General features: G+C 32.9%; 2 protein-coding genes and 1 long non-coding RNA gene across 3 annotated transcripts; 2 read left to right on the forward strand and 1 right to left on the reverse strand.

Moving 5' to 3' along the window:
* The first annotated feature begins 7811 nt into the window (after positions 1-7811).
* LOC120084140 (zinc finger protein CONSTANS-LIKE 9-like) lies at positions 7812-8243 on the forward strand. The gene has a single exon (XM_039040040.1). It carries the CDS (start codon positions 7812-7814, stop codon positions 8241-8243), a length of 432 nt encoding a protein of 143 aa, XP_038895968.1.
* Positions 8244-12574: 4331 nt separating this feature from the next.
* Positions 12575-13986, reverse strand: LOC120082394. The gene is made up of 4 exons (XR_005483159.1): positions 13611-13986; positions 13452-13522; positions 13303-13370; positions 12575-12670 (listed from the first exon to the last, which is right to left on the reverse strand). It is a non-coding gene; the product is annotated as an uncharacterized LOC120082394 (long non-coding RNA).
* A 2431-nt stretch (positions 13987-16417) lies between these two features.
* On the forward strand, positions 16418-23897 carry LOC120083578. The gene is made up of 3 exons (XM_039039399.1): positions 16418-16875; positions 16957-17082; positions 23381-23897. The coding sequence occupies exons 1-3, from the start codon at positions 16469-16471 to the stop codon at positions 23490-23492; spliced, it is 645 nt and encodes a 214-aa protein (XP_038895327.1). The 5' UTR covers positions 16418-16468; the 3' UTR covers positions 23493-23897.
* The last annotated feature ends 3732 nt before the right edge of the window (positions 23898-27629 follow it).

Genomic DNA, 27629 nt, shown 5'->3' on the forward strand with positions numbered 1-27629 from the left:
ACGTATTCATATTGTTTAATTTTATTTTACTCTTTTTTTTTCTCTCCCTTTTGTTACATTGTATATATTATATTAGCTAAATAATGTAAACTTTGTTTGAATATTTGAGCATTATATAATCTATCTGAGTTGTACTTGTTTTTATATTAAATGTTTGATCATATTTTTGTAATAGTGTGTATTACACGTTTTATGTCTCTAGGCATGGAGAGGGCAAAAACTAAAATATTGTTTAAGATATCAAAATATGAAAATATAACCAAAAAAAACGGAACATACGTTGCTACCAATACCATTTACTCAACTTGATAGATTTATTAGACGTCATTTACAATACATCATTCATATACTTAAATTTGCACATTAGTGACTGGTGTATAATTTTTTGTTTAAGGAGACTTAACACATATTAAAATGAGAAAAAAAATTAAAATTATAAATTTAGTTTATGATTTTCAATATTGTATCATATAGATGATTGAATTTTAAAAATGTTTAATAAATCTCGAAACTTTCATGTTCATGTTGAATACATTCTTGACATATATACAATTTTTTAAAAAAATGATTTATAAGATATAAAATCGAATATATGTCTAATCAAATTTAAACTTTAATTATGAATTTTAATACTTATTACTATATTAAATATAAAATTTAGAAATTCAAAAATGTATTGGACAAAAAATTGAAAATTTAAGACTTAGTAGACATAAATAAAAAAAAAAAAAGTTTAAGTTTGTCCTTTTTAGATTTCATGGATCAAATAAAAATAAGTTTTAAAATTTAAAGATTAAATTTATAATTTAATATTAAAAATAACTTTTTGTTCACCATATTTTAATTTATTGCATATTTAAATGAATTGTCATGGTCAAAATAATAGTAAGACAACACAAGAAAATAATTTAAAGAAATTGCATGCAAAAGGAATTAAATGAAAGTTGATTGAGGTGAGATTAGAGCATCCCCACCTCTATTTCAAATAGTCATTTTAATAACTACAATGACCTTTTTTATACGAATATAAAGATGCATTAAAGTTGAACCAGGGGCTACGCTAAAGTCGCCTCTGCCTCAACTATGTCATCAAATTTATTTTTCTTCTTCTTTACTAGTTTTTTTTTTTTTTTTTCTTATCGATCTCAAAGTTTCAGAATTAAATTGATAATTTTAAAAAATTCAAATGTATAATTATTTTTAAAGCTACTTTAAAGTTTTGGGTGTTGAATTTAATTTGACAGTATTTTCATTTGTCGCAATTTCTTGATTCTTTGACTTTTTCTTAATATTTTTAGTTGAACAAATTTGGTAGATAATTCCATCTCCAAAATTGAAATAGAAATTATTAACCAATAGTGTCGGTGAAAATTGAGTTTTAAAAAGAAAAATGATTTTTGAGAATTCCACATTGGTTAAGTTGGGAAGTGAATTCTCCATCATATACTCTCACCTTGGACCTTGGTTGAGGGAGTGAGGAGATAGACTAATTTTGGTACGGTGGAAATCCTGCACACGCACCACCATTGGCATCCTTCCCAACATGGTGAATTATTATTAATTATTTGTAGGCTTCATAATTCTAATGAATACCATTTTCCGAATATGGAAATTTATTAAATTCATTCCACTGATAAAAAAAAAATTAGACCAGTATAAATTCATTCCCTCAAAAGATTTTACATAATTTGGTGGCCTTATATATGGCCATTTTACAACTTACTTAAAAACAATTACATTCATATCTAAGACCACATGTCACGGGTCATTTGTACTTGTCACAAAAAATCAACAAATATATGATATCTTTGCAATAAGGGACTAGGGGAAGTTACAAAAAATAATAACAAAGTAACTTGCGACACTGAGAACGTAATTAGTTAGTCTTGCAAAACAAACACACACAATACCTTCTCCTTAATGGTGGTGGAATGGCTAGAAAATCATCTGTTTGTTGAATATCATTCACCAACATATCTTCTAAATTCTCAACTTGGAAGATCTGTTCGATGACCTCCTAGTGCCTCTTAAGCTCCAATTCATATTTCTCTTTCTGTCATTGGACAAGTTTCTCCATTTTACTTTCCTGCACATCTATTGTTGTGTATACAATGTCAAGCATTTCAGATTGGAAGGGAGTCCTCTTACGTTTCGTTCCTCTCGTATAGTTACTTTATCCAGTAAGCCTGCTGATGGATGTATCTAAGAAAATCTCATCCATATTATCAACTGTCAGTATGCCCATGTCAGGTATACTTTCTTGTTGCTCATTAACCTGTGATCCCAACCAAATATCCTCCAAATATTGATCTGTTGCAGATGCTTGATCGTACGGGGTTTCACTGCCTTCACCAATGACCATATCTTTCTCAAAGATGATTGAAAGCCCATCATAGTGGTGGAATGGTTTGTGTCTCAAATTCTTTGTGTTTGGGATGGGACTACAAACAAGAACATATATTATGTTAGAACATAATATTATATTAGAAAGAGTTCACCATTATAAGATAATAATACTTTAATGTGTTTTCTTACTCGAATTCATACATCGAAAACCTCTTTCTCTACTTCCACACATTTGAACTCGTCATTCCAACCAAATCTGCTGCATGCATTACTCAACATCTCAGCGATTGCACAATGTTATCATTTTAAAATTCTAACCGTGCACTCTATTATTGACAACCCAATGGAATAACTAGGAATATTTTCGTTAAGTAGACGTTGTTGCTATTGTAGATAGCCAGGCTTGAAGGTTCCATTATCAGCTTGCCAACCTATTTTCACCAAGTGCAATAGTGACTCCACTATCCGTGCATCTTTAACCTTCGTCCAAATTTGTTTTGTCATTTTCTCATGTCCTATCATTTAACTACATACATACATATGTATAACTTAATAAAATAAATTGGGCTTAGATAGATAAACAAAATTTTGAGTACGAATAGTGTAGAACATGTTCCATCATTCACATGAACCAATTAACACAACATAAATTAAGATAATTAAATACAATAGATTATTTGAACCGAAAGATGACATAATCTAAAAGTAGAAGGAAGTTATTCATAGTAAAGCAAATTGAACAAGAAACTTTGTGCTCATGATGCTTGTTACCATTCATCGAACATTTGAGTCGCCAACTCATCCCTGAAATTGGTCCATTCATTGGACGTTTCAATAAATTGTATATTTTCATCGTTGAGCTCGTTAGATGCAGAATCTTCATCATTTGTAGTTTCGAACATTGTAGTTTGGCCCATTTCCCTCGTTATCAGGTTGTGCAGCAGGCAACATGCCATTATTGTTCTATATTGGATCTTAACTGGGTAGTAGGACTTTCAACGTAGTATCGCACAACGACCTTTGGGTATGCCAAATGCTCTTTCTATGTAGTTTCTAGTGGATGAATGTTTCATGTTGAAAATTCTTATGGATTCGTCGGTGCATTTCCAGCACCAGACCATTATGAAAAATGGTATCGCTCTCTCCTATATGGTGCCAAGAATCCCTCGACATTGGGATATCCAACATCACATAGGTAATAATAACCTAGGCATGGTATACACAAAATTAGTTGGCAAACTATTTGCTCTTGAATCCAGACAGTGCAATCACAAAAGTCTATACCCGTGTAATCAACTGGAATATTTTTCTGTTCGTTATGGATCATGGAGAGAGGCACCAATAGAAACACGAGAGCTTGTTAAGGGTCAATTATTGGTAAGATGGTCAATTTATATTTTACAAATTATCTATGCATCAACTTCCATATTAATTAGTTTTTCTTTTCTGTCTTAATTCATAATCATTTTATGTTAGACTTAACCAACAAACTGGTCAATGATTTCATCAATGAACAGATGAAAAATTCATTTAAAGAGTATAGAGGGGACTATCCAAACACTATAAGAAATATGCACATCCTGAAGAGGAACGAACACACCCACCTGATCGCCTTAAGGACAACATAGAGGATTGGCACTTTCTATGCAACAAGTTTGAATGTAATAATTTTTGGTGTTTTTTTTTTTTTTTTTTTTTCTTTTCAATTACTCTAACGAAGTTTATTTCTCATTTTCTTAGAAAGTGGCAGAGATGAATCAGAGGAATAAGTCAGCCTTAGAGTACACTCATACAGTTGGTTCTAAAACTTTTATACGCACAAGAGAATCCACGGTAAGTTGGATAAAGTATACACATACAACTGGTTAAAGTACACTCATCTTAATATCTCATTTTCTTGTGAATTGTTTTATAGAAAGGACCCGACGGTGAACTAATGGACCTAGTGAATTTATTTAGGTAAACATACTGTAGGATCGATAACTCTTTTGTTAATCAGGTTGCGAATGATGCATATGTAAGTTTTTATTCCTCAATGTAACTCTATTCATATACAATTGTCATACAATAATTAGTTTTAATTATTGATGTAGAGACAAATGGTTGTGCTGAGTGAATCCTCCCCCTAATAAGGGTCTCAACGAATATCAGATGAGGAAATATGTGAGCAGGTGTTGGGCCTAGGAGTGGGCCTTGGTAGGACACCAAAGGGTAAAAAAGTGAAGAAAATCTAAAGGATCATCGTCCAGTGCATCTTCATCAAGAATTATAGAGGAGCAATAACAAGAGATAAACTCCTTAAAGGCTAGATTGGTTATATTGGACAAACAGGACGCCAAAAGACAAGCTGAGATGGAGGATATGAAAGCTATGCTCTTACAACTCATGAAAGATAGATCGAACTAGGTATGAGTTCTTCGATTTTCGTAGTAAACTTAATTATAAGATTGTGTATGTTGTTATCCTGCAGTTATGCAGTTATGGTAACAACATAAACATATAGTTATGTAAAGTATAATTAATGTTGTTATCCTGAAGTTGAGTTTGAATTTTATTTTATGCTAAATTAGATGATTTTGTAGTGTTGTTATCTTGCAATTATGGTAAAAACATAAATGTATAGGTGTTTCAGATGGTTTGTATATTACAATTGAGAATAAGTTTGGGGGGTGGGGGAGGGGGAGAGGAAGGGGAGGGGGTGTTTAAGTTGATTGTGTAAGTTAGTTTGATTGTGTTATTTAGTTTGTTTTAGTTAGTTTGTTTGATTGGTATAAGTTAGTTTGTTTCATTGATTGTGTAAATTAGTTTGTTTATTACCATTGAGAAATAATTTTGGGGGTGGAGGTGTTTCAGTTGATTATGTAAGTTAGTTTGACTCTGTAAGTTAGTTTGTTTTAGTTGATTGCACATCTATATTTAAGTACAAGTATGTTAAGTTTAAGTTATGATTGAGTTGGTTTGTTGATTTGTTTATGATTGAGTTCTTGGTTTGTTTACTTGAGATTGGTATAATTGAGCATTAAACTTATTTAAATTTTTATTTTGTAGGTATCTAGAGATTTTTGTTGAAGATACATCTCTAGGCAAGAAGCATATTTAGGTTGTACATTGTTATCGTTTAATTATGGATGTTATAGAACTCGTGGATTAAGGTTGTACATTCAAACGTGTTTTCAATATATTATTAATCTATTATCGATATTTACTTCATTTTGAAAATCTTAATTTAGTTGATTGATATTTATAAGATTCAAAGAGGTATGACATTTGGAAAAAACAGATCTAAATAAAATAAAATAAACAAATTTAAAGAGATATTTAAATCTATTTATTTATTTCAAGAAATCCCAACGGTAAGGAGTCGCTTCGACCTGTAATCTTTGCCTGAGAATTGGAATTTCTCCTGTGACGAAGGGCAAAGAACTCCCGAAAGTGACTACATACCATCTGGATTTAAAGATATCCCGATGGTCTCTATGCACCGTCAGGATAAAGACATCGCCCGACGGTCTACATCACCGTCGGTCGAAATTAACAAGCCTGACGACGACAAAAGCCGTCAAGATAAAAAACTAATCCCGATGGTTCAGAAGACCATCAGACTTATCTATAAATGTCAATGCTCTACCATCGAGCGAAAGAATAAATCCTGACGGTTGGGAGTCGAGTTAACGTATAAAATCTGATGACAGACCGTCAGGCGTTATCCCTTTTTACTGACAACTTCCTTTAGGGTTGGGAAAACGCCCCATTCTTATCTGTTGAGATAATTCTTTTCCCCTATGGCAGGGCTTCCCAACCATTGGGAAAGGTTTCCCCGATGACGGTACCCCGACGGTGTTGTCGACGACTTCTTTGTCGTCGGGAAAGGTTGTCCCGACGGTATTTTTAACTTATCCTGACGCTTACGACTGTCGAGATACAACCAAATTCTTGTAGTGTGACATTCCATCGGCTGCTAAGATGATAAAGGAGATTCAACTAAAAAAAAATCATGGTAGAATAAAAAATATAGAGCAACAACGAAGATGATGATAATGAAATTCATGGAGAAGAATTAGGAACAAAAAATTTTGATTTTCCTTTGGTTTCCCATTTTATTTAATCATATTCAAGCAAAAACAATGTAGGTGGTTAATTATTGTTCATTACAAAAAAAAAAAAAAAAAAAAAAAAAAAAAAAAAAAAAAAAAAAAAGTAAGAAACAAAGAAAGAAAAACTTTAAAAAATAAAAGAAAAATTTGTAATCCATATTTTATTCAAATAAAGATGGTATGATTATTGAATAAAAAAGTTTAAAAACAAAATAATAACCACAAAAACAAATTATGAAAGAGTTAAAAAATTGCACCAAATACCCTGACATATGAACTGAACATCACACCCTAAACACAAACATATGAACTTAAACCAAACAACTCTATACCTCAAACATAAACATATAAACTCTAGACATCATATCTCAAATAAACATGGAAGATCTTTCAAAAGTTTTTTGATTGGTTGGAAAACATTTCAATTTTTCAAAATGACTTATTTTCAAAATTAAATACTTAAAAAGTTAAACGAAACACACCAGAAAGCAAAAATGTAATATACTTTTGATGAATAAAGAATCCAAACAATGATATATATAATTTTAGATTATATATATTTATATTCTACATGTGAAATAAATGTTGATCTAACTGATGTATTATTGCCTAAAAAAACAAATTTATTATATTACCGAAAGAATCAATAACACCAATATATTTTCTTATGAATGCTGATATATCAAGGATAATATTTGATTACATGATATGAATGCTGCTAGAGCTAAAATATCATTGTTATGTCTAAAAATCATAAGGGGTAAAATTAGAGTAACAAAGAAAAAATTAAAATTAAATTTCATATATCCTGCCATATTTGCTAAGCGTAAAAGTAGTTATATTTGCAAATATGGCAAATATTTCAGCTAAACATTTTTAAGAAAAAACAATCAATAAATAAACATTTCCATGGAACAATTTTTTAAACAATTTTTTTTTTAGAGACAAACGTCTGCCTTTATTTGGTAGAATTTGGTAGGGAAAGAAAAAAAGGAGAATAATAAGATGAGATCACACAAAATTGAAATACATGATGGGTGTTGTACTAAAAAGCTAATCACTAATAAATCTTACAAAAAAAGGCAAATACATTTTCAAACTAAAAAATTTGCAAAATAAGACCCATATTCTATTGTCATTTCATATCTCCTACCTCAGATACATTGGCAAAACAGAGGTTTCTCGAGAAAACAATTCTACATATAATGGGCCCAAGTTTCTCCTCTTATCTCGAATCAAAAACACAAAAAAATCAAATCAAAATCATGTAGTTCTTTAATTTAACAACTTGCACACAAACCAAACCAAAGCATCCCCTCCCCCACCATATATGTCTCTGTTTTTGAAAAACCAAAACCCCAAAGGGATCTGATGCCCTCTTCACAAGAATCCGATTCCAATCCACGAGATTTGGAGTTCAAAATTATGAAGAAGATCAAGTGCGAACTTTGCGATTGTAGAGCCAATGCTTATTGTGAATCGGACCAAGCCAGTTTATGTTGGAGCTGCGACGCCAATGTTCATTCAGCCAATTTCATTGTGGAAAAACATTCAAGGATTTTGCTATGCCAAATTTGCCAATCCCCAACTCCTTGGACTGCCACCGGCCCCAAGCTTGGACCTACCATTTCCCTTTGTCAGTTTTGTGTTATTCCCCAAAATGTTGGTTCTCTACAAATTCATCATCAGAACCATCGCCATTCTGCTTCCTCCAGCAGCAGAGATTTTCATCATCATCATCATGCTGCCGATGATGAACAGAATCAAGTGGTTCCCATGTCGCCGCCGCCGACTTCCAGCTAGCTGTTTCCTCCGTCCATCGTTTCTTCTTCTCTGTTTAGATCTTTTAAGTAATAAGATTGTCCCAGATTATCAAGAAGCTCAATCAAATAGATATGTTTTTTTTTTTTTTTTTTTTTTTGGAGTATGAAAAATATTGACTGTCCTTGTTGCAAGTGAAATGTGAATAAACACTTCCCAATAATATGCCTGATTTTGTGTTTCCTTTTTAGTGAGGATCCCATGATGGGTATACATTGTTATTTATGGTTAGATATGATTATTTGTATTCATAATCTTATCTTCTTTTATTCTCTTTTTAGTATTACAATTCAATAGAATAGAGAGATTTCGATTTTTAATACTATATTAGATAAGCACGAGAACTCATCCCAAAACTGAATCACAATGTAAATAATTTCATATATCTTCTAAGAATTATAAAGTTGTTATTTGACGCTCTAAAGGATCAAGCACGAGTCTCGCCATGTATAAACCTTCTAATCTTAGAAGTGTTTCTACAATATGTATCTTTTGAAGTTTCTTATACATTATTAGTGAACCACATACATTTATATGTTAATCTTTATAATTTATGTTTTCTTGTATTTCTTATTTATCGAATTCATAACAATTTCAGCACGAGGTCCTTAATATATGGCCCAATCAACTTACTTTGGTAATAAACTTTTCAGAGAATCAAATGAATTTTTATAAAGATTGATATAAGACAAGACCTGAGTTTTCATACATCATAATAATGCCATCTATCATAGTATTAATTTAGCTTTTGAAATTAAGCATCTCGAGCCAAAAAAACTTGGGATTATCAATTACATCATCCTATACTAAACTTCTTCAAGAAAAAAAAAAAAAAAAAAAAAAAAAAAAACAATCATAACTTATTAAAATAAATGGAAATAGTTTAAATTAAAATTTCGACATCTCCATGTGATTGATGTCTTACCATTAACATACTTAACATATTTAAGTGATATAATTAAAATAGCAAGTGGATTGGAATTTTTTTATAAAATAATTAAGTAAAAAATTGATATATAATAAAGAAGAAACATAGGTTGAATATTAATATAATTGTATATAATTATCAACGATTGTCACTATACAACTCAGATATAATTGGCAAATACTAACTTTTCATGGCAAAAAAAAAAAAAAAAAAAAGCACATTTTTATTTCAACCATCGATAATAATCAACATTGCATATCATAACTTTGGGAATAAATTTCAAAATCGTTGAAGTATCTTCATTGGAAAATAAACAATTGGAATAAAGATAACCAATGGTGCAAGTTGGGAGTTAAACGTCAATTTGGGTTCAATTTCAAAAGTAAACAAACAATTGGAAAAAAATAATGATAATAACCAACAATGTAGAGTAAGATTTATTTGGGCATTTTAGGTCTTTTTAACATGGGAAGAATTGATTTTATGTCATATTAGCTAAATATTTTACTTTGAATTATAATCGTCATTGTGTTTGAGCCGGATTGTTATTTATGCAACCCCTCTCCTATAATTAACCTAACACACGTTAGATGCTGTAAATTATTTTCCAATATATCAATCTTAATCAAATTAGTAAAACTTCCATAGCTAGAAGTATAGAATGTCATATCATATGATGGTAGGTAAATTATATGAATGATATAATTATCAAGAGAAGAAAATTTGGGGATGATGAAAAGGGTTGGAAGAGAGTAGTTAAACTTAAGCCTGGGATTAAGTATAAAAATAGAGTGGTTTTAAAAACTATTTGCAAAAATCTGATCTTGAAACTATTTGCAAAAATATTGTCTTTTTTTGGTCTTTATTAAATTCAGTCTTTTGGGAGGATTGAAATCGTAAAAATTCGTCTTTTCTAAAAACTGAAATGCACAATTCAATAAAAGACCCATGGAACTAAATTATTTTGTTTTTTTGTTTTTTTTTTTTTAATTCTGTCCTTTTTTTTTTCTCTAACTCACATTTTAAACTCACCTACGATAACGTTTTGATTCATGTTAGGAATTTCTCTTCTTTCTCCCATGCTTTCTCATCTCCAATTTTCTTAATAAATTGATCCATTATGATTTTGTTTTGTTTTATTAATATAATTTTGCTGGTTAATTAGATGTTTTATTTGATTTCTCAGCTTTTTTTTCTTCTTTCTAATAATTTCTTTTTCAACTGTATGTTTTCGATTGATTTCAATTTCTAACCTCTCATTGACAAATTAGTGAGTTATACACACAGTTGGTTTTTAAATTAACTTCTAGTTCTAGTTTATTTATTATATGTAAAACGTTCGGCAATAGTTAGAATTTGTTGCTACTCGATATGAAACAAATTAAGAATATATCTTTTTAAGTATTTATAAAGCTATTCCAAACAAAAATTTATGTTGTCAAATCATTGACGTATCACAATTTTTAATGATAAAATATTGAGATTTTGTTTGTTAATCATTTCATCTTTTGTTTATGTTTTTGAAAATTAAGCCTATTTCATCCACATTTTTTACAATGATTTTCATATTTCTTAAGTAAAATGATTGAATTATTAACCAAATTCCAAAAGGAAAAACAATTTTTTAAAGTTACCTTTGGAAGTCCATAGGATTAATTTTTAAAAACAAAAATAAAAAATAAAATTGTTACCAAACAGAACGTGAATAATAGATGTTTCGTCCCAAATTTTACAAAATAAGTTTTTTATATCTAAATATTAAGAATAGTTAACATTTCCAAACAATCAAAATTGAATTTGATTTCTTATTTAATTTTTCATTATATGAAACTCTATAAAAGTTTTTTAGGAATTTTCATGAATAGCATAATGTAAATATTCTTAAATATAACAAGATTTTTTTTTAGGCAAACTAGCGTACACAAGAAATTACCAACTAATGATTTGCCAATTACCGTGACTTTCCTCCATAGCACAGGTTCAATTTTTTCAATAATAACAAGTTTGAAATTTTACAAAAACAATAAATGAGATTAAAACCTTACTCTCAAATGTATGAAATTTTCAAACTACAAAATTACTTTTGCTTTTGGGAAGTTTTCACAAATAGAAAAAATATATCAAACTATTTATAAAAATAACAACAAATATTGATAAACACTAATAGACTTCTATCAATATCTATCACATAAGATCAATGATAGATTTCTATCAATTTTTATCGTTGATAAACATTGATTGATTTTTATCAGCCTCTATCGATCTCTATCAAAGAAAATTAAATTTTGTTATTTTGTGTAAATAGTTTATCTTATTTTTCTATTTTTAAAAATCTCCTTTTGCTTTTTCTTATTATTATTAATACAACAAATGTGGGTATGTGAATATGAACTTCCAACTTTAAAGAAAAATACAGGTCAATTACCGATAAACATATGTTCATTAGAGCACAAATGGTATACTAAGCTCGGATGAAATTTATGGTTAAGATTTACTATATATATTTTGGCAATTCTGAAAAGAGAAAACGAAAAAAAAGTCCTTTTCCCAATACATTTTCACAGAAGAAAATATAAGTCTTGTCATGTTACATGCATATACCTAGTTGTATTGTAAGGTTACTCTAACAAACACAATGTTTCTTGTGGCCCTAAGCAGGTGTGGGCATATCTTCGGTAAGAAATGTGCTCATAAGTTTATGGTTGTGGATAAAATGAGATTTATACCTTGTAAAATGGCAATATCAATTTTAAATTTTTTGTATGACGGTTCTTCACATAGAAGTTCGAATTGATTGTTTTTAAAATGAAATTGTATCAACAAGAATATTAAAAAAAAATGATAATCATATATCTAAAATTTGGAAGTTTATTTCTTATTTTCAAATAGTTCGTATTTGTTATTGATGGATCTTAATATTTCATAATACGAATATTAAAAGTCTTTTAGGGAATGGATATATAGATTCATCAATTAATGCATGGGATTTAAACATTTTGGGACGAAAAATAATGCTTGTTAGATGGTTATTGAAGTTGAATATTAGACAATTAGATTTGTATGGTTTTGATCATTTAATATATACCATAGATTATGAGATTCAAGCGTCTAGCTCATAGAGGATATTAATGTAACGACCCGACCCTCTAAGACTTAGGTTAGGTCGTTACTAAAATAAATGCATGCATGGGATTTAAAACGACGTCCAGTTAGGTTGAAATAAATGTTAATTAAACAAGAGAAGTTCAAAAGACATTTATTAAATACAATTGTTAAAATAATAATAAGGTACCCATAATTCGTAAAGACTATTAAAAGTATATAAAAGAAATAATCCTTAACAATAAGTTTAAAACAATAAAACTAAACATTAAGGGAAAAATAAGGACTCTAAATGTCATGATGCGGAAGCGTAAATACTAGTCCCAGTGGCACGATCGCGAATTCCGTTAAGCCATCACCGGTGCATCTCTACCCTTACCTGAAACATCAATATAGGAAAGAATGAGCATGAAATACTTAGTAAGTAACCCCACCACTAGGGTCAGGCTAGGCATCTATGTCCTCTAGATACCCACCTATGACACATAAATACATGTAACAGAAAAGAAACTGAGTCCTATCCTATTGTAGTTAAGTATGCCTACAAAACTGGTGAATCCCGGAGGAAACACAAAATTGGTGAATCCCGAAAGAAACACAAAACTGGTGAATCCCGAAGGAAACACAAAACTGGTGAATCCTGAAAGAAACACAAACTGGTGAATCCTGAAAGAAACACAAACTGGTGAATCCCGAAGGAAACTGGTGAGTATCTAACTAATCAATGAGGATATTCACACAGTCTTAACGTGCTAAGATTCAACATTGTACAATTCTAAAACATACATAAAAATCCATGATACCATGGCTTCATCACATACACATAATTCTTAATAATATATTATACATCATCCATGTATAACTTACATCATAAATCCACAACATGCAAGTATGCCTCAACACCAGCAGATCAGACATCGACATATGAAAACACATACTATCACATACTAACGATCAAGTATTTAGGTGTCTATGTAAACAAATCAGAATTCCAGTGGTAAGATTACTTACCTCGAGTCGATACTCTACAGATAAAAATTAGACCACCAAACTATAACGGCAAATCCAAAGTAGCGATCCTACAACAAAACAACTCTCAATTTCAATTGAAGCCACAATTGTAAGACTTCCGGTCCAGATACAAACTATCAAGAACTTACTCAGAATGAAAATCACTTCCACCTTTCTCGACAGTGCCTCCTTTGACTTCCAAACTCCTTGACGATTTTAGCTTGAAACAAAACCCAGCAAAGACTATTCATAACACTGAAACACAATATTAATGGCCAAGAGAACGAAACAAACCGACACAATCTTACCCCAACAGATCTGACGAAGACCAAGACAGACCCGACGTGGTAGGGTGACGATAACTGGTGGCGAAAAACCTGGGGTGGTGGACGTGGCTTGAAGCGGTGCTCGCGTACGATCGGTGCTAGGCGAACGACAGAGGAGACCAACCGGACAAGTGACGCGCAAAGGAGCTCGGCTGGACGAGCTAGAGAAATTGGGCGAGCGGCTCTCGACGGAACACAGCAGGTGCCTTCGGATCTGGACTCTCGACGGAACGCAGCGGACGAGGCGTCTGCTCTGACCAGCCGGTGCGCTGAGGGGGCTTCGAATTGTCAACTGCTCATCGGCGTCGGGTTCGACGAAAAACTGAGCTATCGTCGACGGCTAGGTTTTCTCAAGGGGGGCGCGTGCGGTGAGGTTGAAGAAGAAGATTTCAAGTTTTGTTTATATAAAAAGAAAAATAATAATAAAACTAAAACTAAAAAGGAAATAAAATAAACTTTATTTTATTTGTTTCCTTATTCCACTTTATACTATTAAATTCGTTTTCTTCCCAAAATGAAATTAATTTCTAAATTGAATAAATTCAACGCCAAAAATTAAATTCCGCAATTACACTTGACTTCCAAAATTTCGAAAATGCCCTCAATAATAAAAGAAAATACTGAAATTACAAAAAATAATAATAATAATAATAAATAAATAATAAAAAATATATTGGGGTGTACAATTAATACCTTACTACTTGAGGGAATTATTAGGTCTATCTATATATGATTGTTTAGAATATGTTTATAAGAATTTTAAATATATTAATGACTTTTTCTTTTAAAAAGTTTGAAACCATTATAAGGTCTAAAAAATGCTATGACTATCATTATCATTCCCTTTATCCCAAAAAAAAAAAAAAAAGCATGATCATTCCCTACTCAATAAAGCCTATGGAGTAAAATTTAAGCTTTTATATTCATTGACCTTAATTTGTTAATGTTTACTGAAGTAATTAAAGAATAGCATCTGAAATCATAAATTTCTTTTTAAAATTATTTTACAAGGGATATGAAATGCATTATTAGATGGTAATAGAAAAATTTGAGACAATTTTTAGTTTTCATTTTCATTGGAAAGTTTTAATCTTTGTAAATGACACCATCGATAATATAATCAAAATAGAGGAAATCGTTTTCAAATCATTTTTACTAAATTTAAATTTCAATATTCAGGTGAAAATTTGTCCCAATCCATAGTGATATATTTTATTTTGATCATAAACTAATGGTTTTAAATCTTTGTAACGTAGATGAAGTGAATTATGAAAATGAAATGTCTACATTTGTAGTAAAAAAAAAAGGTGAAATGTCATTTCTTTCCCTGTGCTTCGCTATTGGTTAAGAAAACACGACATAGATATTGATACATGATACGGATACGATACGATACGGCGATACGTTAATTTCTAAAAAACTAAGATACGGATATGTTGAAGATATATATTATATATATACTATATAATGTCTAATTAATTACTATAATACTTATTTTAAGTTAGATTAAAATAGATTCAAGAAGAGAGTGAAAACTTGAAAAAAAAATCCAGTAACGTCGAGTGATTGTTGAGTGACTAGACTAGATGGTAAGAAATAAGTAGAAGATGAAGATTGAAGAATGAAGTTGAGGACGGAGGGGATGTGAATCATGATTTAAATAGAAGAGAGAATGGAAGAATGAAGATTTAGTTACGTTTCAGATTTTTTTAAATTTTTTTTTATGTTTTATAATTTTTAATTTATTTTTTTTGGATTGCTCAATTTAAATAGACTTTTATGTTTAGAAGTGATTTTAAAATGGTTGAAATCACTTTTGCCATTTTCAAATCACCATGAAACATATTTAATTTTTCAAAACTAATTTTGATGATATGAAAATTGCATTTAAAAGATAAAATTGAAAATTAAATTAATTTTGAGTAATTAAAAGTGTGTTTTCGAGTGATTTTAAAAATGAAAAAAAAAAAATGATTTTTGATAATTTTAAAATTGCTCACGTATGATCAGAAGCATATGTGCTTCCTAGACTACCGGACAAAGAACTATGTTAAAATAAAAGTGAATCCAATTGCTATCAAGAAGAGTCGAACTCTAGACCTTCTGCTCTAACCAAGTGAGCTATGAAAACTTGGTTGAGAAGAAAGCCGACTTCAAATTAACTAAGGACGTTTAATAAATCTCTCCATCTCTTTTCTTTCCCTTTTTTATGGGAGTAGCCAAAACATCCTCTTATTGAATGAACAAAACAACATGAAATTGTGAAACAAAACACCCAATTCTGAAGTATCCAAGAATGGATACCATACTAAAATGTACGAGATTCCGTGTAATTAGTTTGCATTAAATAGTATATTCCTTTCCCTGCTATGAATTATTGCATACATAGTCCTAGATTTCAGCTTGCAAAATTGGCTTTTTAGATTGTACAAAATCAAATATAGTTAGTTACAGTCAGTTTCCCCTCTCATATGGATTAAATCCGTTATTCTTACCGTTATTCTTTCATGGTCCAACCAAATTCAAACGTGAGACAAAAATTCAGATCCTTTTAAGTACAATTATCCAAGAACACAATTCAATTTCAAAATCCATGCAGAAAACTGCAACCAAACCAAACTTAGCACCTAATTCTCTCCTTCAAAACACCCAATTCTTGAGAAAATACTTCTTTTTTTTCGTTCCAATTTAGAACAAATAGAAGAATCATTCCTTGCTTTTCCTCCACCCTATCCCAATACAAACTTAATCAAGTGAAGCAATCACAAAATTCTGTACATTATTCTGAAGAATTTCCCCCACAACTTGAATTTTCCATTTTCCCAATCATTCCCTCTAAAATGTTTACACTAAAAACCATTCTAAAATGTTCCAATTACCAAATTATCCGATCATCATTAGCAAGGCAATGGCACAAACAACCGATTCCAGTGGCATGGACGAGGCCCGAAATTGGATGGACAAAGCTGAATTTCGATGGGTCTTCAAAAGGGAAAAAAACACCCGGACGGGCCAGCATTGGGGGCGTTTTAAGAGACCACGACGCCCAGTTTTTGCTAGGATATGCGGAGCCCATAGGCCGAGCCAATAGCACCATGGCTGAACTCACAGCACTGACCAAAGGCCTAGAATTGGTGCTTGAAAATGGTTGGAAAGACGTTTGGGTTGAAGGAGATGCCAAGGGATTGGTGGAAATTATAGTTGAAAATAAAGAGGTTAAATGTGTGGAAGCTCGAAGTCATTTTAGGTACGTAAAATCTTTGATACTTGATTTTAATAATTGTAAGGTTAGTCATATTTATAGGGAAGGTAATAGAGTTGCTAATAGATTTGCTTCCATTGGCCATCGTTATAAGAAGCTTGAAATTTGGAGGGAAATTCCACCATTGGAGATTTTGGATATGATGCGTCAAGATGCTGAGGGAAAGATTACATTTAGGAGAATAAATACAAGGTAGTTTTAGTTTTGTTTATTTTGTTTCTATGTTATTATGCTTTCATTATGCCCAAATTATTTTAGGCATAATTTCTCTCGTTTTCCGACTTGTGTAAATATGGAACTTATCTATATATATGTGGACGTTTGTTGTTAACTTACAAAGTGAAAATGACTTGTGTGTATATATTTAATATTCATGTTGTCTCTTGATCTGTTATTGTTTTTAGTTGTTGGGCAAGAATTTAATAAAAATGTAATTAAAATGACTATTATAAAATTTAAATGAATGAGAGATTAAGAGTTCCTTTTACCTATTTAGGTTTATTTATAAATTTCATCCTTAGAGTTCGTAAAAAGTCAGAATTTAAAATCTATGATTTTAAAAATTAGAACTTAGTCTTTATAATTTGATAAAACCTCATAAATAGTTACTATGATTTGATATAGTCTTCATACATAGTCTCTATTGTAGGGATTAAATTATAATCATATATCATAAGTAATAAATCATAACTTTCTTCAAAACATTAACAATTTAACCAACTATTTATTTATTGACGATTTAATCTAAAAAGAAAATAAATTCGAACTCAATATATGGTGTTTTTTTTAGGGAAAAATACCTTTTTGGTCCTAGGCTTTGGGTCTAGTTTCTATTTAGTCCTTAGGTTTTAAAATGTTACACATTTAATCCTTAAGTTTTGAGTTTGATTTTAATTTAATCCCTAGATTTCAAAATACTGCGATTTTACACTTGATATTTGAACTTTGCTTCAATTTAGTCCCTATGACTCAAGGTTTACACTTTTAACTTCAATTTTTCACTAAATACTCACTTTTCATCTTTTGAAATTAATTTATGTTAATAAATTAAAAATCGTTGAAAAAATTATAATTAACTAAGTTTCACTATTTTTATTATTTTTAAAATTAAATTTAAAATTTCACTTCTAATTATTTTTAATTAATTCATAGAAGTTGAGGCTAACGATGGAAAGTAAGTATTTAATGAAAATCTGAGGTTAAAAATGTAAAATCTTGAAATCCATGGACTAAAATGAAACAAAATTCAAATCTCAAGTATAAAATTATAACATTTTGAAACTTATGGATTAAAAAACAAAACTCAAAACTGAAAGACTAAATGTATATTTTAAATCCTAGAGATCAAATAAAAAGTAGAACAAAAAACTAAGGACCAAAAAGGTTTTTTTTTTTTTTTAATAATTATTCATAACTTTTTTAGTACAACCAACAAACATGGATATGAAAATTTAAATCTTCAATTTCATAAATGAGTACATGTCAATTATTATCGAGCTACACTTATATTGTTGGCATAAATACAAGTATTAGGACAAAATAAAACCTTGCATATCCTTTTATTTATCTAAGTTATATACTCAGTAGGAACAAAAACTTGAAAGGAAAATGTATTATTGCTGAAATAATACACCATAAAATTATTTAAGAAAATTAAGATCCTATTTGATAATGATTCTATTTTTAGTTTCATATATTTGAAATTTATGAGTGTTTTCTCATAAATTTCATATTATTGTTTTCACATTTATTTGAACAGACACTTGAATTTTTAAGAACAAAATCACTTTTTTTTTTTAGTTTTTAAAATTTGGCTCGTGTTCTTTAAATCAACAGTTGTCTTTCCTTTTGTTAGCTTGTTGGAGGATACCTCTGAGATTAAAAAATGGGAGGGTCATGAAAGGGATAGAGAAAGGCGAGGGCTAAACAATCGTTGTCAAAAATTAAACGATCATTGAGAAGTGAAGGCTAGACGATCGTTGTCAAATATCTAAACGATCGTTGACAAATATTTAAACGACAAGGCAAGTGTCTATACGATAGAAGTGAGAGTGTAGACGATAAGGTAGAAGACTGCACGATTGAGTTGAACGTGTAGGCGATGGAGAGTACACGATAGGATGTAGACGATTGGATTGAGAGTGTACACAATGGAGAGTACACGATAGGATCTAGACGATATAGACAATTAGCTATACGATAGATAAAGAGAATAAACGATAGAAGAAATGTAATAAGACGATCGACCTTCCACGATTGGTATGGCTCATTGTGTAGCACTATTTATTAACATATAAAATACCACATGGAGTAACATTAATGGTCCAACGTAACAACCATGAAAAAGAAAACACAAAATTAACAACCAAATAGTGGAACCTGAAAATTGAATAAGATAGGCAGAAAACGAATGGAAAATTTGTTAAATTCTTCAGCAGACGTGACAATCGTTTATCATCCCCCCGCAAGCGAACGAGAAGTTGCCAAACTATAAGCTTGGTCTTCAAATTGAGAAAGCGAGTACTTGGTAAGGCTTTTTTCATGATGTCGGCCAACTAATCTTCAGGGGGGAGGACTCTAATTGAAAGCTATTTGGAAACAACCTTTTCTCTGAGGAAGTTAAGATCAATCTCAAGATGTTTTGTCCGGTTGTGAAGCACAGGATTAGCGGCCATATATGTGGCACTGAGGTTGTCACAAAGCAGCAGAGGGGTGGAGATGCAATTGACACCAATTTCAGTGAGAACTGATTGTATCCAAAGTACCTCAGCGACAGCATTGGACAGACCACGATATTCTGATTCGGTACTAGATCGAGAGATGACCTTTTGCTTAGATGAGCTCCATGAAATAAGGCTGGAACCAAGAAAGACACAAAATCCACTCGTGCTTCGTCTGTCATCTGGGCAAGTGGCCCAATCAGCATCTGTGTAGCAAGTTAAGGCCAAAATAGGGGACTTGGTTAGAAGAATACCATGATTGGCTGTGCCTTTGAGGTACCGAAGGAGGCGTTTGACTGCTTGAAGGTGTGAATTTATTGGGGCGTGCATGAACTGACAGAGCTTATTGACACTAAAGCTGATGTCTGGTCTGGTCAGCGTACAATATTGGAGGGCACCAACGAGGCTTCTGTATTCATAAGGGGTTATCCAATGATTGTCCATCGATGAGGGACAACGAAGCGCCAATGGCCATTAGAGAGTGAATCGGCTTGTAGTCAGTGAGTTGTGCACGTTCAAGTAGACTATGAATGTACTTGGACTGAGACAAATGTAACTGATCTGATGAGCGAGCCACCTGAATGCCAAGAAAAAATGATAGATCACCGAGATCTTTAAGTGCAAAGTGAGTGTTTAGAAAAGTGATGAAGTGTTGAATGGTTTCAGGGTTATTTCCAGTTACAATAATGCATCAACATAAATAAGAAATATAATTAAAGTATGTGAATTACAGAAAATAAACATAGATGTAAGATTTTTCATTTGAGAAGCCCCATTGTATCAGACAGGTACTGAGCTTGGAGAACCATGTGCGAGGACTTTGCTTGAGGCCATACAGTGCCTTATGTAAAAGTAACACATGATCAGGGTGTTGATCACTTATGAAACCAGGTGGTTGCTTGATGTATACTTCCTCAAATAGGTCGCCACTGAGGAAGGCATTGTATACGTCAAGTTGCCGAATAATCCAGTTATGAGACAGAGCAATGGACAGAACAAGTCGAATGGTAGTAGGCTTGACAACTGAACTGAAGGTCTCAAAGTAATCGATGCCATAGTCTTGGTTGAAACCTTGAGCAACCAAACGAGCCTTGTAACGAGCAATCTCATAAGATGAAGTTTGTTTGAGTCTGAACACCCATTTGCTGCCAATTACCTTGCCATCCTAGGGCAGAGGTATGAGAGACCATGTATTATTTCTTATGAGGGCTTCATATTCCTCAAGCATTGCTTGCTTCCAGCTTGGATGAAGGAGGGCTTCCTTGTAGGATCGTGGTTCTATTGTATCCAAGTCAGTAACCTCAGACAACCAAGCCTTTGGTTTAAAAATGCCATCTTTGACCATGTAATCATGGGATGGTTATTGGTTGTGACGGGTAGGGATAGTGGGGGTTCTGATGTGATAAGGAAGTTGGGGTATAGGGAAGCAGGGGAAGTTGGGAGAGTAGAGGTAGGTGATGGTGAGGGAGAGGAAACAATGGGAGCTAGTGGATTGGTTGATGGTTCAGGTGATTGGGGAAGATGGGGAGTGGGTTGGTTGAGTGGAGTAGTGTCAGGCGTGGGTTGAAGGGATGGGGATGGTATAGAAGAAGGTGGGTGAGGGGGGTGATGGTGATGAACATAGTTTCCTTGGGAATTGGCAATGACTTGATGTAAGGGGGAAGGACTGATTGGAATGGGAATGGAAAAGACTGGAGAGGAAGAGTGTAAAAGAGAAGAGATTGATGGAGAGTTAGCAAGGAAAGGGAAGGCGGTTTCATTGAAAATGACATGTCGAGAGACATAGATAATAACTTGTAGAAATACAAGTTATTTATACTACTTTATTTAGATATTGCGGTCAAAAGAAAAGAAAGTTGCATCAATTTTATAGAAATTAGCTAAGAAATGCGAGAATTATAAATTGTCGTCAATACACCCACTGACACCATTGCGATGGTAAAAAAGAATATTTCAAGTTTGTTTTACAGGAAATCAAGTCACCGCATGCATTCAAGGCTCAAGATAAAAAAAACAACGCGTCTACATCGCATTGCCCCCATCATGCAGGAATGAATAGGCGATCAACGTAATGACGGTGCATGCGACAATCGATCAAGAGCTAAGCGATCAAGCCATTCCACTGAGAAATTGGGGACCACAAGTCAGAGAGTCAAAGCTTAGCCTATAAATAGCTCAAGCCATTCCACTGAGAAATTATCCTTAAATACAGAGAAAAGTGTATATACTGATCTAAGAGAGGGAGACTGATTGAGCGACTAATCAGAGTAGATCTGGGAAGAATTAAGAGACAAGGCCGAGAGGTGAGTCTCTGGGCAAAGAATCCTTCCTATCCTCGTCGTTGAAGCTTTGTATGAATGTCACTTTTACCGGACGAGCAAGCCTGAGAGGGAAGCTTTTCTCTTCATCCATTCCACACGCCGGCAAGCNTACCGGACGAGCAAGCCTGAGAGGGAAGCTTTTCTCTTCATCCATTCCACACGCCGGCAAGCGAAACCACCGTCCAGATTTGTGTCAAGACGTTGACACTCTTCTGTATTTGTTTCTATCTCTTTTCATCACTTGTACTCATCCTTTAATCTCTGTCATTCACACCATGTATCAGATGCTTAATCGTAGTATTAAATGTTATGATCATTTCCATCTCCATCTTTTTGCCTATTTCCGTTCATCCATATTTCACTTTCTCCACGATATTTTCTTAATCCCCTAGTGATTAGTAAGAATTAAGCAAGTAAATTAATCTGTGATAAGGAAATAATTATGTTTAGCTAAGGCATGCTAGACGACATCTTCACCTGTGAGAGCAGAAGTGAAGATGCCATTCCGCCTATCGAGAGAGGGTTGAGAGAATGCGTTAACTAAAGCAAGAAGTACTTCCAGAGATGGAAGCAACCTTGTGTTCATTACGTTCATCCCTGTTTCACCATAAAGATGTGGGAACACAACCGATCACTGATAGTTGTACGTCAAGGGAAAGGGAAACCTAGTTACATCTTTAACACAATTAATAAACTTGCGACATTTTTGCTAGTTATCCTTTCCATTTCTGATTCATCCATAAAGACTTACCAACGCATACCACGATCATTTGTATAAACTTCACAGTCAGTCTCGAACTCAGCATCATGTATATCATGTATCTTGTATCTTGCATCACGTTAGCTTAGGTTTATTTTTATCTCAATTTATTTTATTAACGCAACTTTAGTTTATCTGCACAATTTTACTTTACCGCAATTTAATTTCCTGTACAAACACACAATCTTTATTAATTGTAAAAATTGGTTGCATATATCACGAATGTAACGCATTAATGACAACAATCTATGTGTTCGACCTTGGATCACTTCGAGAAACTTGCGTTGGAATTATACTTGGTTTCAGCACCAGGAAAATTGTGACAACGCATAACATACTACAAACATTCCATTAATAACGCATACATCGAGAAGTAGTATCGCATAAAGTGTGCATGAGCAATAACACAACATAAGATTACATTTTGTGTTACAAGTTTATGGCAACATGAGTTTGTAGCACATCATCAAGCATGCACATTACACTCATCAATTCTCAAAGTCAACAAGTTTATGGCACCGTTGTCGAGGATTGGTCATGGTTATTGTTGAGTAAGTTTATGATATTTTGCAGGACAGATCTCTTTGTACTAGTTGTTTATCGCGAAGAGTAGTCTGATGGTTTATGAGTACTAGAATTGATCCAAAAATTCTAAACTGACCCAGAGATCAAGTGTATTTTTCGCACAGGAACACATCAGAAAAAAAAATGTGCAATGCATTCTCCATACCTGGTGTGACTCCCGAAGGAACTAGATTATATCTCTTCCCATACACACTGCGGGATGAGGCAAGGAGGTGAACAATGTCCTTGATGGCATTGTGCAGGCATGCTTGACCCCCTGCAAGGGATGATATTGCGGTAACTATAAAAAACTTCTTTCAATCAGCATCTCTATATCTATGTTTATTTGCTTTCTTTACAGCTTTCATTTACTGTTTTCTAAATTGCGTTATTTACTGCTTATTAGAATTAGCCTTTAATGCTTTCTGTATTTGCCTTCAATTTAATTCATTTGCGTATTTCCATGTCATGTTTAATATGCATTAGTAGCGCTGTTCTTAAAATTTCTGTGAATGAGTGAATAAAATGATGAACACCGCAACGTCTTCTTGACTTGCGTTATTGATGAATTAAACAGAAAAAATAAAAAATTTGGTATGCAACGCGATGATGGGTGCATTTCATGATAACAGATACACTTTGCATCCATTACACCCAAATACATTGCATTGAGGGGTGTGTTGCACTCGTACGTGTTCTTTGCCCGTTCTTAGCAAAAATGCACTATATTGAGGTAGTGTTGCGCTGGTAGAAATACCGTGCGACCGTCCTCTAGAAATGCATTGAGTTAAGGGGTGTGTTGCGGAAATACATACATTGTTGCCCGTCCTCAGCAAAAATGTATTTGCGTTAATAAAAGCGTGGTGTTAATTTTTAATCGTGCACCCGTCTGAATAAAAAACAAAAGATAATTTCATTTATTATTTTTATATGTATAGAAGCTTATGTCTTGATTCTTTGTACATGCAAAAATTTTGTATTGCGTTATTTGTAATCTCTTGTATACTTAGTTTATTTTCTAATACAACTAAGTAACAATTCTTTCAAGTACACAATAGCCTCTTCTTTATCATCCTTTGTCAACTTTGCGATATTCTTCATCTTTTACTTTGCGTTATTCATTGCGCTGCCATGATGTATAATATGCATACACTTAGAAACATTTCCTATATTTTGTATTTTCTGACTAACACTTAGTTAATTTGTAGCTATAGCAATGCTTTACCTTTTATCCTTCAAAATTCCGCTCAAACCTTCTTTTTGAAATTTTGTCTAAGTGTTTGTCTATTCTGTCCAAACAACGCAATGAGAACCTTGCGCATCTCTAAATTTGGGGGTGGGGAAGGTCTGAGCAGATGAGATCAAATGATGCGGTCATTAAGAAAAATGCGTTCATTATTTCCATAAAAAAAAAAGAAAAAAGAAAAAAAAATAAAAAAATAAAAAATAAATTTTTATATAAACTCCAATGTCAGTGCAAGGGAAACTCCAAAAACAATCCTAACTTGATAAGAGTTAACTGTGAAAGGAGTTTGTTCGTAGTTGGATGTTTGCATGACACCTATGGAGGCAAGCCAAAACGAAGGTGGGTTTCCAAGAATGACGCAATATGAAAAAGAAAAGAAAAAAAATGAGAAGAAAAAAATAAAAGAAACAAGAGACAACTTCTCTGAAATTCAAGAGTTAAAGTTGAGATGGGCACACAACTATAGTTGGATGTTCACATGACACTCGTGGGAACAAGCCAAAACGAAGAGTGTAACCATGAGCAACAGTCTCTAATAAATGACGCAAAGTTTGACCACTGCATTCAGACGCATCAAGTTGTGTTGACAAGAAGAGGTAAACATTCTTTTTAAAACTAGAAAATCATTTTTTAGCAGAAATTTGTAGTATAGAAGAATAAAGTATGGCTTTGTTAGGAATTTTCAAGGATAGAAAGAAATTGCGTTGTTAAGTAATGGGCCTAGGTGGAGCATTCAAAGCAACCAATCGATGCAAAATTTAGGATAGGAATTGAGCAATATTGCTTTAGTAGAAGATATGCTTGAGGACAAGCATATGTCTAAATTTGAGGGTGTGATAACTTGTAGAAATACAAGTTATTTATACTGCTTTATTTAGATATTGCGGCCCAAAAAAAAAAAAGGAAAGTTGCGTCAATTGTATAGAAATTAGCTAAGAAATGCGAGAATTATAAATTTTCGTCAATACACCCACTGACACCATTGCGATGGTAGAAAAGAATATTTCAAGTCTGTTTTGTAGGAAATCAAGTCAACGCATGCATTCAAGGCTCAAGATAAAAAGAACAGCGCGTCTACGTCACATTGCGCCTATCATTCAGGAATGAATAGACGATCAACACAATGACTGCGCATGCGGCAATCGATCAAGAGCTAAGCGATCAACGCAATCCCAACCGCATGCAGTAATAAAAAAAACAACACCGCATGTGGACAAACGATCGAAGAAGTGAAGAGCAACGCAATTGCGGAGGATTTTGACACGTGTAAAGCTGACCGTTGTGCATTTCAGACGGGATTGATTGCGTAACAGAAGGAACATTCACTCCATCATTTCAGGAATTTCCATAACAATAAAGTAGGGACCATAAGTCAGAGAGTCAAAGCTTAGCCTATAAATAGCTCTGCCCATTCCACTAAGAAATTATGCTTGAATACAGAGAAAAGTGTATATACTGATCTAAGAGAGAGACTGGTTGAGTAACTAATCAGAGTAGATCCGGGAAGAATTAAGAGACAAGACCGAGAGGTGAGTCTCCGGGCAAAGAATCCTTCTTATCCCTGCCATTGAAGCTCTGTATGAATGTCACTTTTACCGAACGAGCAAGCCTGAGAGGGAAGCTCTTCTCTTCATCCATTCCACACGCCGGCAAGCGAAACCACCGTCTAGATCTGTGTCAAGACGTTGACACTCTTTTGTATTTGTTTCTATCTCTTTTCATCACTTGTACTCATCTTCTTAATCTCTGTCATTCACACCATGTATCAGATGCTTAATCGTAGTATTAAATGTTATGATCATTTCCAGCTCCATCTCTTGGCCTATTTCCGTTCATCCATATTTCACTTTCTCCACGATGTTTTCTTAATCCACTAGTGATTAGTAAGAATTAAGCAAGTAATATAATCTGTGATAAGGAAATAATTATGTTTAGCTAAGGCATGCTAGACAGCATCTTCACCTATGAGAGCAGAAGTGAAGATGCCATTCTGCCTATCGAGAGAGGGTTGGGAGAATGCATTAACTAAAGCAAGAAGTACTTCCAGAGATGGAAGCAACCTTGCATTCATCATTCATTACGTTCATCCCTATTTCACCATAGAGATGTGGGAACGCGACCGATCACCGAGAGGTATACGTTAAGGGAAAGCAGAACCTAGTTACATCTTTAATGCAATTAATAAACTTGCGATATTTTTACTAGTTATCCTTTCTATTTCTGATTCATCCATAAAGACTTGCCACCGCATACCACGATCCTTTGTATAAACTTCACAGTCAGTCTCGAACTCAGCATCATGTATATCATGTATCTTGTATCTTGCATCACGTTAGCTTAGGTTTATTTTTATCGCAATTTATTTTATTAACGCAACTTTAGTTTATCTACACAAGTTTACTTTACCGCAATTTAATTTCCTGTACAAACACACAATCTTTATTAATTGTAAAAATCGGTCGCATATATCACGAATGTAACGTATTAACGAAAACAATCCATGTGTTCGACATTGGATCACTCCGAGAAACTTGTGTTGGAATTATACTTGGTTTCAGCGCAAGGAAACTTGTGACAACATATAGCATACTACAAGCATTCCATTAATAACACATACATCGAGAAGTAGTATCGCATAAAGTGTGCATGAGCAACAACACAATATAAGATTACATTTTGTGTTATAAGTTTATGGCAACATGAGCTTGTAGCACATCATCAAGCATGCACATTACACTCATCAATTCTCAAGTCAACAATAGATGCGACCTGTTGTGCGATGGAGACAAAGATATCCTTTGTGCAAGGAAGAGTATCCTAAGAATACGTATGGATGAGACCTTTATTGGAGTTTATTGTCATTGAATGGTCGAAGGAATGGAAAACAGGTGCAGCTGAATACTTTAAGGAGTTGGTAATCAGGAAGTTTAGAGTATAAGGTTTCATGGGGGGGACTTATTGGCAAGGAGAGGTGTAGGTAGCCAGTTGATAAGGTAGATGGCATTGTGGAAGGCAAAAGGCTAGAAGTTATGTGGAACAGAGGAGTGGGTAAGCATGGCTAGACCGACTTCAACGACATGTGTGTTCTTTCGTTCGACAGTGCCGTTTTTGTTGAGGTGTGTAAGGAC

Source organism: Benincasa hispida, chromosome 8, assembly GCF_009727055.1.
Source record: "Benincasa hispida cultivar B227 chromosome 8, ASM972705v1, whole genome shotgun sequence".
Classification (NCBI taxonomy): domain Eukaryota; kingdom Viridiplantae; phylum Streptophyta; class Magnoliopsida; order Cucurbitales; family Cucurbitaceae; genus Benincasa; species Benincasa hispida.